The sequence below is a fragment of the Oenanthe melanoleuca genome, chromosome 15 (assembly GCF_029582105.1).
Source record: "Oenanthe melanoleuca isolate GR-GAL-2019-014 chromosome 15, OMel1.0, whole genome shotgun sequence".
Taxonomy (NCBI): domain Eukaryota; kingdom Metazoa; phylum Chordata; class Aves; order Passeriformes; family Muscicapidae; genus Oenanthe; species Oenanthe melanoleuca.
In genome coordinates this window covers 457,323-473,612 of record NC_079349.1, presented here as the reverse complement: position 1 = coordinate 473,612, position 16,290 = coordinate 457,323, and the positions used below count along the sequence as shown (strand labels likewise).

At 46.7% G+C, this 16,290-nt stretch overlaps 1 protein-coding gene across 1 annotated transcript in view; it reads right to left on the bottom strand.

The window, feature by feature from the left end:
* RIMBP2 (RIMS binding protein 2) overlaps positions 1 to 16,290 on the bottom strand; it is a 52,852-nt gene that overhangs the window by 27,917 nt on the left and 8,645 nt on the right. The window contains exons 3-7 of the mRNA XM_056504597.1: positions 15,480 to 15,602; positions 12,699 to 12,803; positions 9,410 to 9,460; positions 4,586 to 4,787; positions 569 to 720 (exon numbers count right to left, since the gene is read on the bottom strand). Of these exons, the coding sequence (XP_056360572.1) occupies positions 569 to 720; positions 4,586 to 4,787; positions 9,410 to 9,460; positions 12,699 to 12,800 (507 nt within the window). The 5' untranslated portion in view covers positions 12,801 to 12,803; positions 15,480 to 15,602. The remainder of the gene's footprint in view (positions 1 to 568; positions 721 to 4,585; positions 4,788 to 9,409; positions 9,461 to 12,698; positions 12,804 to 15,479; positions 15,603 to 16,290) is intronic.

Here is a 16,290-nt window from a genome sequence, read left to right as displayed (position 1 = left end):
AAATGACCAACTTTTTCCTTGAGCTTGAGAGAACTTTAATTAGGGTAGAAATACTGGGTTAAAAGTGGGATAAAATAAAATTAATTTTTTTTATGCATTATGTTCCACCTTTTAGATTTTATTCAAACACCCTCCCTTGGGTCTGGGCATCTCTAAAAAAGGAATGCAGCTAAATTTCTGTGGGTTTGCTTAATCTAAGAGTGGATCACATAATTACACAGTGGAAGGCACAAAATGAACAGTTCTGCAAAAGAGGGCTTGACATTCTCAGTGAGAGATAACCCAAAAATAATAGAAAAGGGGAATCAAATTTGACGCGTGCTGCTCCTGCTCCTTGCTGTCAGTTCTGCTTCCCTAAGTCTCCTTGCCAAGCTGCTTTTCCTGTGGCCTCTTCAAAAAGCAGTGAATGTTCCCACTTCTCAGCAATGGTGAAATGTTATACACACACAAATATACACAAATATTTCCTGTGGATGACCCTCAGACATGCCCATGGAATCCCCACTACACAAGAATCCGATATTTTGCCCTGAATCAGTTTTTCAGAAGTAAATTCAAAAGGACTCACGTCTGAATCAAATCTGCATCTTGGGGTCCCAGATGTGGCCTTGGACAGGAAGGTGGGTTTGACAGAGAGCTGCTCTGGTTTGTCTCCAGAGATCTGCAGGGGCCGGATGAACTCTGAAATCACACAGCGACTTCCAGCAGGGCTTTCATGACCTGCCAGGGAGCAGAGCCACCAGGATCAGCAATTCCCAGGCACAGACTGCCAGCACACTGCTGAGGTTATTCCCCTGCTGAGGTTATTCCCCTCCCCTGTTCAAATCTCTCAGGATGAACACTGAGGTGGGCAGGCTGCAGAGCACAGGAGGAGCTCTGCCACTCCCAGACTTGTGGTGAATGGCTTAAGCCAAAAGCTGTAACAAAACCTAATGCAGAAAGTGAAGGCATTTGAACAATTCAAAGTGAAGTTTCCCCCAGTGAAAAGAAGTCCCCCTTGGTTCTGAGCCCCTTGGGGAAGGTCTGTGACATGGTGTGTGGCACACCCAGCACCCCAGAGCTGCTCTGGGAACCTTTTCTTCTTCTGGGGACTCTGCCATACACTGCAAATCAGAACCAAGTCCTACATTCGTCTTCTAAAAAAGAGCTGAGGATCTGCTTGGCAGGATATTCACTTTGCAATGAAGCTGTTTGACTCTTGGCAGGCAGGAGGTGCCAGGAGCACCTGTTTGGTATTTCCTAGGAGCTCCCCACTGACACCAGCCCCAAACCACATTAATCTGATCCCAGGGCCATCCTCCTAAAGCCTGGAAGCTAAGACTATGCAAAAGGGAAAAATCCCCAAAAACCCTTTTGGAGTATTTTTACTGTGCTTTTTCAAAGCAGGTTAGAGGAAAGGAAAGGAGAAAAAGCCAGGTGATACTGCACAAGAGGCTGAGCACTCTGATCTGCTCCTGGCTCAGGGGAAAACCAGAGGTGATACAAGCAAGGACAGTGTTGTCAAGGGGAAAGGAAAGGGAAAAGGGAAAGGGAAAGGGAAAGGGAAAGGGAAAGGGAAAGGGAAAGGGAAAGGGAAAGGGAAAGGGAAAGGGAAAGGGAAAGGGAAAGGGAAAGGGAAAGGGAAAGGGAAAGGGAAAGGAAGAGGAAGAGGAAGAGGAAGAGGAAGAGGAAGAGGAAGAGGAAGAGGAAGAAGAAAGCTGAGTAAAAACCACTTGTACATTTTCCCTTTTGCTGTCAGGCTAGTCCCAAGCAGTGGGAGCAGGGATTAAAGGGAGCTGATTTCACTGCAGCAGGAGCAGAGAACAGCGAGCTGCTGGCACACTCAGAGTGCATTCTGCCTCTCATTAACATCCTGAGCCTCTGCTCTGATTTCCCAGCCCCTCAATATGTGTGGGTTCAGCATTTCTTCTATTCTGCCAGAAGTCTGGACAGAAATGTTTTGTTACTGGATTTCAAGATCCCCAGTGCTGGTCACCAGGAATTATCAGAGGAACCTCTCTGTTCACTCTGCAACAAGCACAATCTCCAAGAACACCATCAGAGGGTTTTTCTAGTGTGCTCATTAGTCCAATGTGATTAATTTCCTCTGCATCACTGTAATTTACAGCAGGCCAGCTTAAGCACACTGACAGCAGGGAAATACACAACTCACCACACTAAAGATTAATTACAACAGCCCCACTCAGAGCAATCCCCAGGCTGAAAAGGGCACATTCTTTATTCTTGGAACCTTTCTCACATCTATAACAGAGAAGTCCTCCCCACTCAGGAGCCTTCAGCCAATTTAGCTCCTTCTGTTTGCTGTTAATGTGTTTGCCATTTCAGCCTGTCAGCACCAAGCTATAAATAATTGGGCCAACTGTGATTATTCATTCAAAGGAAGCCTCTGGTTGGTCTCAGGCCTCCTGCATTCTCCAGGCTTTGTTTCTAAATTACTGGCACTGGGAACAAAATGAGGAGGAAGGTTCTATGGCAGTGGGCCCTGGCTTTGCATCCATGTAGGATAATAACCAGCACAGGAACACACATTATCAGGGACTCCAGGAGTATCAAGGTGCTGGAAGAAATGGATCTGTTTTATTTTCTCACATGGAAAAGAAGGTAATAAAACTGACCCTGTGTCCTTAGCACAGGAGGGAATGGTGTGTGCTGGCTGTGGCTGCAGGAAGGGCCTGGGCACATCTCTGCCCCCAAATAATTACATTTCTGGCTTGGAGAACCTGCTGTACTCTGCATCATGACTGAGAAAGGGCTGGTTTCAATAATTAGTGCTGATAACTGCACACAGCCTCCACAGACACCTCCCTGCCAGGCAGAGACACTGAAGGTCCAACAGCAGGAGCACAGGCTGGGAGGAGCAGGTTTGGTGTCAGAAATGCAGAAATGTGCCCTGTCCAACACTTCAGCAGGGAGTTCCTGTCTGCTCTGCAGAGGGGCCTTTAAACAGGTTATCAGACAAATATTCTGTTAAATTCATGTGGTTCTGCATGTGTAGAGCCACAGCTGGACTGGAAAATAAACACAAGCATCATCAAGTAATGCTTGTAAAACAAAGAAACCAAAGCAAAGCTGGGATTCAGGAGCACAGCACATCCACAAAAAGCTGCATTCCAAACTGGCCTAACTCTGCCTCCAAAAACTAATTATTAAACCTGCTTCCCTCCCTCCTCTAAGGCAATTTCACTGAGAGCCCTGGGAGCAGCAGAATGAGAAGGAATCAGGCCTGCAGAGTGTTTTAAAGCTTGTTAACTAGAAACCTACAAAAAACGAAAACAAACAAACAAAAAACTCCCAGTAGAACACCTTTCCTTTTATATTTTCCCTCTGGAAAAACAAAACAGAGTTAAAAGTAAAATATGCAAGAGGTCAGCTCATAAGAACACACAGCAGCATCTAGAAATGTCTTTTTTTTTTTCTTCAAACACTAGAGAAGAACCTTATAAAGCCACAGGGGTTTTGTCCATGAAATCTTTTTAAATCCATACATGCTTAAAATGGCCTTTATTTTCCTATGACTGGCAAATATTTGCTAAGGAGGTCTGAAGAGCACCCTATCAAGGAAAAAGGCAGAGCACCAGATCTAATTTAAATGTTTCAGGAGAATTAAATCTGTCCAGGCTTGCATTACAATTAGACTCTCCATTTTATTTATTGCAGTTGCTGATTCCATATGGACTACCTAAATTATCTAGAAAGACCATTTCAATGAGCCTCTTAACTGATGAATAATAAATCTTAGGGCTTCTATATCTGATTGTGACATTATTGTACGTTTCAAGTGAACTTTTTATGCTCTAATCCATCCTGGCTAGGTTTATTTCATTTCCTGATACATTCAAACATCCCTAATTAAGGCAAAGCAGCTGGTCATAAACTGATCTCATTTCCATCATTTGCTTTGCTTTGCAAGCTCTCCCTGTGCTCCCTCTCGTGTTCTTTCTTCCTCACACATAATAAAAATAATTACACTTCTGCTTTGAAGAACTTGCTGTACTCTGCCATCATTATGGAGCAAGGGTTGATTTCAGTAATTAGAAACCCTGCCCACTTGCTCAAACATGACTTTATTGTTATCAGAGCATTCACTCTGGGGATGAATGTTGTCCAAGCAGTTCTGATGTTTAGCCACAAGAGCTGCAGGCCCTGCATCCAAGTCCCACAGAAACCAGCAGGTTTTGAGGGAAGGTCAGGAGAGGAAGGCCCTGGAGTGCCCTGGGTACAGAGCTGGCTGTGCTTGCTGTGGTTTCACTCAGCTCTATTTAAATGTTTTTAATGCAATGGCCAGTGCAGTTTTGGGGTCTCTGTGCTTCCTTCCCCCATTAACTCCTCCTTGGAGCTGCTGTCCCAGACAGGGCAGGGTTTCCCACACAGCCAGTCTCTCATCCCATTTTTACAGGAAGAACACACAATTTAACACTGAACAGATTCTTACCACCACACTCAACAACAACCAGACAGAACTTTGCTGCCAGCAGTGCCCAGAAAAAGGCAGAACAAGCTGAGTGGAGGCCCGAGGGATGCTCTGGGATGTGTCAGCCCACAGCAGCAGGAGCACAGCACCGCAGCACGCACACACTCCGCTCACCTTTGCCTATGGAGGTGGCAATCCCGTTCATCAGCTGGCCCAGGGCTTTGGCAGGAGGGGCAGCCAGCTCTGGGGGGGCCAGGGGGGCGCTCAGCAGCTCGATCTTGCCCGCCTGCTGCCGGAACCGCTCCAGCTCCCGCGCCAGCAGGTTAAACTGCTCGCCCTGCGTGCGGCATTTCTCCTCCAGCTCCCGCACCTTGGCCTGCGGGGACACACACGGCTCAGCACGGCCCAGCAGGGCTCAGCACGGCCCAGCAGGGCCCAGCACGGACCAGAATGGACCAGAATGGCTCAGCATGGCCCAGCACGGACCAGAATGGACCAGAATGGCCCAGCATGGCTCAGCATGGCCCAGCAGGGCTTAGCATGGACCAGCAGGGCCCAGCATGGACCAGAATGGCCCAGGATGGCTCATCAGGGCTCAGCATGGCCCAAAACAGCCCAGAACCGCCCAGCGTGGCCCAGCATGGCCCAGCATGGCCCAGCAGGGCTCAGCACAGCCCAGAATGGCCCAGAGTGGCTCAGCAGGGTCCAGAATGGCCCAGAATGGCCCAGCACAGCCCAGAATGGTTCAGCATGGCACAGAATGGCTCAGCAGAGCTCACACACAGCCTGGGCAGCCCCCTGGGCCAGGCCAGGCTCTGGGGACATTCTGGGGTTAAGGGTGCACAGCCCTCCCACCCCCCTCCAAACTCCCCATACTTAAACGCGCCCCACGGGCACCCCAAACTCTGAGAGATTTCTCCTTTCATCACCAAAGGACAATTCCTCATCTTATGTTCTGGCAGTGCTAAAAAACGTAGGACATGCTACAGTTTGGTGACTTCACACATCTGAATGTCAGGTTTGTGTGCTTGTCCTTTAAGAATCAGCTGCATCTCTGAGGTTTGCCCACCCTCTGCTGTTAAGCTGAAGCCTCCTAAATGTCTGTGTTAACATTTGTGATTAAAACCCAACAAGGACAAGGAAAGCCCCAGTGGCTCGTGCACAATTTGGGCCCAGCCACTGGTGAGCTGCCCTTGAACACAGCACTGCTCCCTGTAAGCCCAACCACAGCAGGTGCTGCAGGCTCTGGGACAAGCACCAAACTAAACAGTTCTGTTCAGATTCTGAGGCATCAGGCTTTACAAAACAGAAGCTGAGAGAAGCAGCTGTGAGCTGGGAATCTGCCCCACAGGATGGGTGATGGGTTTTGGGGTGAGCAGGTGACAGGGGGTCAGACACAGCCCTGGCTGAAAGCAGGGACCAAGGCCAGGGGGAACCCAGGGATTCTGCAGCTTGGACTCCAAACAGTCAAAGAGTAGAGAGAACACTGCAGCATGAAACCTTTCCTCCAAATCTGCACATCCACCACACCAGCTAAATTAAGGATGTAATAATGTATCCTTATAAAGGATATAATTCATAATATATAATCATTATATAATAATGAATCCCAGTCTGGAGCTTTGTGGTGAACAAACATCACCTTAATTAAAAATTCCTCTTGGGCTGAGTTAAGCAATTGGACTAACAAAGGAAATCTGGATGGCAATTAAATTCATTCAACTGAACTTAGAGTTTTAGATTTTTTAAAGAAAAAATCCCATTCTCAGTTTGGGTAAGAAAAACTGTACATTTTATAGATCAAGAAAACAACAGGTATTACATACCACTTATAAAAAGGTCCTAGCTAAAGGAAAATACTTACAGCACCACAGAAGAACCCAAAAATCAAATTATTCTACTACACAAGGCGTTACTGTTTATTCCTTTTTGTGTGACAAATACTTTTAAAAAGTTAGAGTGAATTTGAAAGAGATAATTTCTTTGCATTCATGACACACAAATTAAATTATTTCTGCAAAAGAAATCTCAGGGTATCCATCTCATTGATTACGAAAGGAAGAACAGTAAGAATCAGAACAGTAAGAATCAGACATTATGGGAATTTTACACAATTAAATGCTTGGGGTTTTTGTCTTTCAATTTTTCACTCTGCTTTTGAGCACATGAAATGTCAGACTTTGCTACTTGTGAATTGGCTGCATGGAAATGCCATCTATGCACAGCTTCAAAAAGACATTAAGCAAAACAAGGAAGAAAACTGGCTTGGGTGTTTTGGTCCCCACTTTCCAATGGAAAGCTTAAGGATGAGCTCTGCACCTCTCTGAGAATATTACTGACCTTTCCACAAGCAGTTATGGCAACTCCAGCACAAAATAAAATATAAAAGCATCACAAGCCAGACCTCAACAAGAAGCTAAAGCTGCCTTAAAGGTATTTTTGAAAAAGCATTAATGTTATTTATTAACTTAAAAATTATTTGTATTGCAGGAAATACCTTCTTTGGTTTTTTTTTGTTTTTTTTTTCCTAAGCAAGTAGAGATTTCATGTTCTGGGCTGTGGTTCCTGCCATTGAACCTATGTTCTGGCTCAGAATTGTGAATTTCTGACCCATGCCAAGGTTCCTGCCATTTAATCTGTGTTCTGGCTAGAATTGTGAATCTCTGCCCTGTGCTGTGGTTCCTGCCATTGAACCTGTGCTCACAGGGTCAGAATTGTGAATTTCTGACCCATGCCATGGTTCCTGCCATTCAATCTGTGTTCTGGCTCAGAATTGTGAATTTCTGTCCTGTGCCATGGTTCCTGCTATTTAATCTGTGTTCTGGCTCAGAACTGTGAATTTCTGACCCATGCCATGGTTCCTGCCATTTAATCTGTGTTCTGGCTCAGAATTGTGAATCTCTGCCTTGTGCTGTGGTTCCTGCCATTTAATCTGTGTTCTGGATCAGAACTGTGATTTTCTGACCCATGCCAAGGTTCCTGCCATTCAATCTGTGTTCTGGCTCAGAATTGGGAATTTCTGCCCTGTGCTGTGGTTCCTGCCATTGAACCTGTGCTCACAGGGTCAGAACTGTGAATTTCTGCCCTGTGCTGTTGTTCCTGCCATTTAATCTGTGCTCACAGGGTCAGAATTGTGAATTTCTGCCCCGTGCCAAGGCTCCTGCCGTGCCCAGGGTGGCACAGAGGTGTCCCAGGTGTCCCTGAGCTGGAGCTGAGCCTTTCCTGCTCCCAGCAGATGGGATGTCTGGCACTTGGCAGTGCCAGATCCTCGCACAGCACCGAGTGCTGCTGCTAAAATCTGATGGAATTTGAATTTTCAGAGGTGGAGAGTGAAGCAGATTTCATCCACTGCAGACAGACACTGTGCACACAGGGCAGGGAGGGTGGTGAGCAGATTTCCAGCTCTGAATCCAGGGCAGCAATCAGCAGGTTCTGCTGTGCAGGCTCCATCCCACAGCCCAGCAAAGGCTTCACTGGGCACTCAGGGGAAAATATCCCACATAAAGAACATAAAGTCTCTGCCTTAGCAAAGGAACCTCTGAATTCAGACAAAATCCACACAGCCAGAAAGCCACAATCATGAGGAAGCTCCCAAACCATTCCTGCTGGGCATGCTGTGAGGGGCTGACTTGGAAACCAGGAGTTTTCCAAAACCAAGATGAATTTCTTGTAGCAAGGATCCTGATTTGGTGATTTTTTGGTACTGGGCCAATAAATGCAAAGCATGCTGGCATGACAATGGTTCTGGCACGCCCCCCATGCAAGGGACAAGTGCAGGGCTCAGGACAGGAGGGGAGAAGTGATGCCCTAAAATACCTGCATGCTGTCCAAGGTGTTCTGGGTGAGGTGCAAAGCAATAAATCCCAAACAAGACACAGGAAACAAAGAGATGCGAAATAAACAAAGAAATAAAACCAGTTTTGAATAATTTCTTTACATTTCAAAGCACTAGAACAGTTGCACTGTAAAATCATGCATTAACACAGACAATGCCATAGAAACCAACACTGCTGCTGAGCTGACACTGCAGAAGGCATGTTAAATAAAATGCTAAAAAATAAAGTGCTTGTGGCAATAAAAAGCAAAAGCTCTGGAAATCTTGGTGGGGTTATGCAAATCAGAGGTTGCAGACAGATCAGCTGTATTAGCTGGAGGGGGTGAATAATCTCTTGCCTGTCTTGTTCTCCTGTATCTTACCCTTTCCACCAGGCATTAAATCATAACTTCAGTTTATAGTCTGGAAGCTAAAACAAACTGAACATGCATGATGGAAATGAAAGCCTCTGAGTAAAACATTCTGTGGGAATATTAAATTTATAGATTGTAATAAACAAATGCTTTATTTTTGTATTTTTTAAGGTTGATGCACCAGGAAAAATCACCTGTCACCAAGGCATGGTACAAGTAACTATAGAAATACTGTGGGAAGGTAAAGAGACTGGAAATTGCCTTCAGATAAAAGCAGATTTCTAAATGAAATATTGACAATGCACTTGCCATTCTCAACCCATACTCTTGCACCTTCTTTAGGATATGAACTTTAACACTTAAAGCCATTTAATGCCTTTTCCTCAGGCAGAAAAATGAAGTGTTCTCTTTCACCCTTTGAAGGTTTTTTGAAGTATCTCAATTTTGTCATTAGCTTTACAATTTCTGGCTCTTTAACATGTTGCTTCATGTTTGTGAGACAGTATTTAATTAGGAACCCTAGGTAACTGATTGGTATTTGCTGCTGTATTTCCAGACTAATAAATCAAAATCCTCATCATTAATCACTCCCTTTAATAGTATTTTACAAAAAAAAAAGAGACACATACATCACTCCCAACAGCTCAGCTTAATGCACTCCTAACTGAATTATAAATCTTAAAGGATGCAATTACACCAGAAGAGATAAAAACCCCTCTTTGCCCACATATTCCTTGAAATGTCCACAAGTGATGATGCTGTAAGTGATCCTGCTCAGCAGGACAAGCCAAGGGAACCAGGGGATCTTACCTCTAGCAACTGAACTGCTCCTTCATGTTCCTTCTTAGCTTCAACCTGAGCCTGGGTGTCGTGGAAAAGGAAAAAGGAAACAAGAGGGGCAAGAAGGAAGAAGGAAAATGAATTAGTCATGCCACATATGATATGCTGCAGGCACATAAAGCAGCACACTTCTCCTCAGAGCCAGAGCCAGCTTCCATGCAGCAGGGGTGGCTGTGCCAGCTCAGAAGGAAATGTTTATTTTGGGAGACTGTCTCAGCGAGGCTTCGTGGCAGTGCTGCTGTTTGAAAAGAGGAGAGCAGCATTTCAGGGCCAGCAACTGAGTCAGAGACAAAAACAGGGAATAAATAAGGGCAGAAAAGTGTACTTTATGTAGCTCAGAAATTCAGTTAGCAAATTTGGGTTGGGAAAAGCCTAAACCTTAAAACCAAACAAACAGCACTCAGTAACTTTGGGTTATCCTCATTTTATTTCCAAGTTTTCACTGTTTTGTTGAAGCTGGCCCAGATAAGCACAGATTTTGTTAACCCCTGCATCATTCTGCAAATTCCTCACCAGAGAACAGTTACAGCCCCTCCTGTTGAGTGGGGAGAGAACCCCCCAGACAGATTAATTTAGTGTGAGATGGTGCAGCCTGTTTAACTCCAGCTCCCACCTGACTCAGGGCTGACCCAGTCCTGCAGTGGGAGCTGGGTCAGGCATAAAGTCACCACCAAAACCAGAAAGCCAGATCCACAGACCAAAACCACAGAACAAAACCACAGAACAAATCCACAGAATAAAACCACAGAACAAATCCACAGAATAAAACCACAGAACAAATCCACAGACCAAAACCACAGAACAAATCCACAGAACAAAACCACAGAACAAACCCACAGAACAAAACCACAAACCCAAAAACCACAAACCCAAAACCACAGAACAAATCCACAGAACAAAACCACAGAACAAATCCACAGAACCAAATCCACAACCCCAAATCCAGAAACCAAACCCATAGACCCAAATCTACAGACCAAAACCACAAACCCAAATCTACAAACCAGAGCCACAAACCCCAATCCAGAAACCCAAACCCAGAGCCCCCAGGGCCCCTCCCTGTCCTGCAGGCTGGCAGAGCCCCCTGACCCTGCAGCCCAGCCCCACTCCTGCCTGTACCACAGCCAGAACCCTGCCTGCAAGCAGAATAATAATAATAGTAATAGTAATAATAATAATAATAATAATAATAATAATAATAATAATAATAATAATAATGACAATAATAATGACAATAATAATGACAATAATAATGACAATAATAATGACAATGATACCCAAGATACTGGCTCCAGGAGCAGCAGCAGCCATGTGGCAGCAGGTAACAGAAGCCTGGAGCCATCCACCAGGACAAGTTTAATAAAAGCTCCCCAGAGCCTGAGCTCTGGGTGGATGATGACAGGACCTGCATCAACAGCTATCTCTGCTGAACATCAAACTGCCTCTACTGGGATTTCTTAAAGGAAAAGACCATCCACGTCCCCATCAACACCAAACCTTGATGGACAACACTGTGTTCTTCCTGCTAGGCTGGAAAATCTGATCATGCATTAAAAAGAGAATGAACTTTTATTTGCATTCAAAGTGTGACAGCAGGTGCATGGGGCTGTAGCAGCGCCTGGCTCTGCTCATTTTGGGGGTCCATCAGCACCCAAACGTGCCAAGATGTGCTGGGAAATGCCATCCTGTAATGCCCAGAATTTCTACCCCTCTTTGGAAATCCTGCTTCAAGTAAAGATGACTCCAATAAAAAAAAAAAAAAAGGAAAAAAGAGTTTAACTCACTCATACTGTGTCCATTGGGAGGCAGCTCTGGATGAAATGTGAGCCAGCAGTTCCTGCTCAAAGCTGGCAGTGATGTGTCATAACAGACAACAGATTTATTTAAAATATTTATCTGCTGAGCTTGGGTGAAGTAGCAAATCCAGCAGAGCTGGGCTGTGCTCAGTGCCTGCCACAGCTCAGCACAGGAGCAGGAGCAGGAGCTCACACATTTCTGCCAGTCCAAAGGAGGATTTGTTACAGGAATGCAACAAAAATCAGCAAGAGATGCTCTATCTTCCTTTGATTTCATTCCTTTGCCAGGAAATTTAAGTCTGAAATTAATGAGGCAGTTCTAATAATAACAGCTGAATATAACTAGAGATGGCATTTTGCAGTGTGCCTAAGCACACTTATTGAGAAAGACTGAAAGAAAATTAACTGGGAGATTTCATTTGGTCAACTACAGCTTTCTATTTCAAGCAAGTATATTAGATACATCTTTTATTCTGCTGAGAAGGTCCCTCTGTGCCAATTCTCTACCAAATTATCATTAGCAGCATTATTTCTGTGTTTTAATCGAGTCCAGCAACTGGAAAAATCAACATTAGCACTGAGACAATTGCAGCTTTAAGTGACTTTGGCAAGACTGAAACTCAACATCAAGGTTTTTGTAGTATAATGAATACTGAGAAATTGCAGGGTGAAAAAAAAACGTTAAAGTGATTTTTGAATCAGAGAATGACCTTGGAAATGAGGTGTTTAAGGAACTGTTCAGTTTCTGTGGTGGGACACCAAACCCTGGCCACACAAACATTCTGGACAAGGCAGATCCACTGTGATGTGTCAGGACCTTGACAGGAGTTTCCTTTATCCAGTTTACAGGAAAAAGGGAGCAAGAGTTGCATGTGTGGAAGGGGAGGCCAAAGAAACCCCAGCACAGCATTGGTGTGTCAGTGAGAAATGAGGGGCTGGAAATGAAGGGACCTGGGATTTTGACTGTCCAGGGATTGAGACTGGATTCCTTTGTGACACTGAAGAAATGCACAAGCCAAGCCTGGAGGGAAGCAGTGGAAATGCAAAGGAAATCCAGGAGGTTGTGCCACTCTTATCCCAGCTGGGAAAAGGCAGAGCTCAGGCACCCTGGGCTCAGGTTAAAGGATGGATAAATTCATTTATAAATCCACAGGCACAGCCAGCACCCCTTGTTCTGGGGCAGCAGCAGTGCCATGGAGCCAGCCTGGGCAGGGAGCAGCAATTCCTCCAGCCTGGAGAGCCACCCCAGCTGTCTGCCCTGTCCCTGCAGCTCCTGGTGGCACCTGCCTGGCCCTGGCCCCGTGTGCCACCTGCAGGAATCCATCTCCTGTCCCTGTCCCTGGCCCCCTGTGCCACCTGCAGGAGCTCCTGCTCCTGTCCCTGTCCCATCCCTGTCCCCTCCCTGTCCCATCCCTGTCCCCTCCCTATCCCATCCCTGTCCCTATCCCATCCCTGTCCCTCACCTTCTGCAGCAGCTCGATCTCCTGCTGTTTGGCGTTGAGGACAGCCAAGGCTTGCTCATGCTCCAGCTCCAGCTGCTGCCGCCGCTCCGCAGCCTCTCGCATGTGCTGGGACAGGGAGGGACAGAGACAGTGTCAGGGCATGTGCTGGGACAGGGACAGGGCATGTGCTGGGACAGGGACAGGGCATGTGCTGGGACAGGGACAGGGCATGTGCTGAGGACAGGGACACGGTCAGGGACAGTGTCAGGGCATGTGCTGGGACAGGGGAGAAGGAGAAGGAGAAGGAGAAGGAGAAGGAGAAGGAGAAGGAGAAGGAGAAGGACAAGGACAAGGAGAAGGAGAAGGAGAAGGAGAAGGAGAAGGAGAAGGACAAGGACAAGGACAAGGACAAGGACAAGGACAAGGACTGCCAGGGCACTGAACAGCCCAGCTGCAGCACTCAGGCTGCCATGGCCAGGGGTGCACGTGTTCCCTCCCTGAAACCTCCCTGGCACCCCAGGCAGGCAGGAGGGAACCAGATGGGGCTGGAATTCAGAAGAATTCGAGTTTGGAATGTAGCCAGAGGTAGCTCAGGCACTTGGCCACAACCCCTGGCAGGCTGCAGGGCTCTCCTCTGCCAGGATCAGCCCTGGCCATGCCCAGGGGAGCAGGGCCCAATTCACCAGCAGGCACAGCTCTGGCAGCATTGTGCTGACAAACCAAAGCCTGGAAAAAATTCCCTTGCCAGCTCCCTGAGCGCCCCCTTATCTAGGATGTGCTGCTGTGGTTTGTCTGGCAATGCTGACCCAAAAGAAACAGCTTGCCTTTGCTGATCTCTGCCTGTTATCTACAGAAAATGAGACAGAGCAGAGCTAACACAGGTGGGTTTGGACAAAGGGGCTGCTCAGGACTCACAGACAACCTCTGAAGGATATTTGATGCTCGTGACTCAAAGCAATATGAGAAAGGCTCCTGGGAAGAGCACAAGCCGCACCATGTCAAGACACCCTTACTGATAGAAATCTTTTTCATTACAGGTTAATATCACTCCCCCAGCATCACTGCAACTTTCAAAACAACCTCTTAATAAATGGGAGTTAAGAAAGATCTGTTTCTAGATTCTGATCTCTTCCCTGGTGAAGCTGGTATTAAAGATTTTTATTTTCCAAATTACATCCTATTCCCATAATAGTCTCAGAGCAGAGGCACAATGCCTTATCTGCAGCACTGAGTTATTGCACACAAACCTGTTAGAAATCAGCACCTGGGAAAACAAAAAATTGACAAGAACAGCCCAAAATATCTCCTACTGTCCACAAGAGGATTTTATGGAGCAGATTTCTGACCTGTAACGAGCAGCTATTGCCTGCTCCACACTACCCACAGCACAGGGGGACAGCAGGGGGGCTCACACCTCTCAGCTTGGCTGTGCTGCAAAAGCAGCAGAAATTTCTCCATTTGGCCTCTGCTCGGGATTTATTAATTCTTTGTTTGATTACAAACAGCAACCACAACAAAAAGCAGTGGGCAGGAGGCCATGTCCTGGTGACAGTGACAATCCCCTGGTTGTGCTGCCCCTGGCAGTGTGAATCTGCTCCACTGTGAGTTTGCACTGCCCTCTTCCCTTCCCAGAGCTGCTGCTGCAGCACCAGAGGGCAAAGCCACGATGAGAGGACACAGAGCAGGGAGTCCCCACTTCAGTGCCACTGTCAAATGGTCTCCAGGAGAGCGTGCAGGAGTTTTCAGAGCCAGACCAAGGGCACAGTGCAGCAGGGCAGGGCAGGGCAGGGCACACCCTGCACTCAGCAGTTTTCTGCCAGACTCTGGGGCTGGAGAGCACAGACTGCTGCTGGAAGCACTGGGGGCTGCTGCCATGGCTCTTGATCTGCTCCTCACAGGGTGACAGCCCAGGCTGCTCCAGCTGTGCCAGCTGCAGGCAGGGCAGGGGTCGCAGCTCCCAGGGCTCAGGGGACACAGCACAGGAGCCAGCCCTGTGTGCAGAGCAGAACTCGTGCCCAGAGCTGGAGGAGGAGCAGATTTAACCCTCTCACTGCTCTGATCACAGGATCAGCTGTGCTGCAGCTGGGGCGGATGAATGGAACCTCTGCCTGCACTCAGCAGGAAATCAGAGCCTGCTGCAGCCCTGCACAGCCAGCTCAGCAGTTCTCCATCTTTCCTGCTCTGCTGATGTAGCCTGAATTTCTCAAAACAGAAACTGAACTTCTTTTCAGACAGGGAAACTAGGCTAAACACTCCTCACAACTTTTTTGCAGTGGCTGGAAAGCTGCAAGCCGTTTTCCCAAAGTGCTGATTTCCTGAGCACATGAGGACACACAAGAAATGCACCATGAGCTGCATCTGCTCAGGGCTAAAAGGAGCTCTGGGGCTGCAGGTCTGCTCCAGGTGCTCTGCTCAGGGGACAGAAGCACTAAACATGAAAAGACAGTTCTGTTCCCACCTGACAATTTTTGTTTCAGCCAAAGAAAAAATTTTGAAGAAGTTCTTAAGCAGAACAGTGAGAGGTTCAGAAGGCCACAGGAATATTTTGTAGACTGGCAGACAGAGCTCTCTGAAGTAAAATATCTGTGCAGCTTGTTCATGTTCTCATCCTCTCTTCCTCACTGTGGCTCAACTAACTGCACTAATTGTGTCAGACACAGGTCTCTGAATTCTCTGTGCTGCTTTGGGACCCCTGGAGCTCTCACTGCACACCAGAGCAGAGCTAGAGGGGCACTCAGTGCCTGGCTTGCAGTGCACCCCTGGCTGGGCTCCAGGAGTGATGGGAGCTGGGGCTGTACACACCTTTAGGACCTGCTCTAAGTTCTCCAGCTTGGCTTGGAGCTGGTGTTTTCCCCTCACAGCCAAATCTCGTTCCTGGGTCACTCTGAGGAGGGTTTCTCGAAGGTGGTCATAGTCTGATTTTACCTAGAAAAATAAAACAGGGTTATTGCCCAGACTGCAAGGAATGCAGGCAAACCACAGCTGGCACGAGGGTTTCTGCAAGTGCAGGGGAGGAAGGGAAAGGTTCAGAGGAAAGAGGAGAAAAGCCCAGAACCCCAAAGGGATGTTCATGAGGGAGCTGAGTGTGTCTCCTACACACAGAACATCCCAGCCAGACTGGAGTCATGCACAAGCCATGCAAATTTAAACAAACACACCCTGCCCTGCACAAAATCAATGTCAATCAAAACATTCCTAAATTCTCTGCACCTCAGGGTGGAGGTGCTCTATAAAGAGGCAGAGATCTAACAAATATACACATATAAAACAAAACTCAAATTTACATTTTTTCTGGACTCTTTTCAGTGCAAACTGACTTCAGAATAAACTGAAATGCACATGATCAGCCTGTGTTAACACCTGAAATCAGTGCACCTGCAATGCAAAAATAAGTATTCTTCTGCAATAAACCCCTTGCTCTCCCTTAAAACATTTCCATACAGATGGCATTTAAAGGATCAGATACTCACAAAATAAGATTTGTTTTATTATTTAATTCACTTGGTCCTACATTAACCAGTTCAGCAGGATCATGTCTTTTTATACAGGATTTTATGAATCATCAGTGATAATGACTACTTCATAAACAGACACAGAAAACAAGAAAATGCAT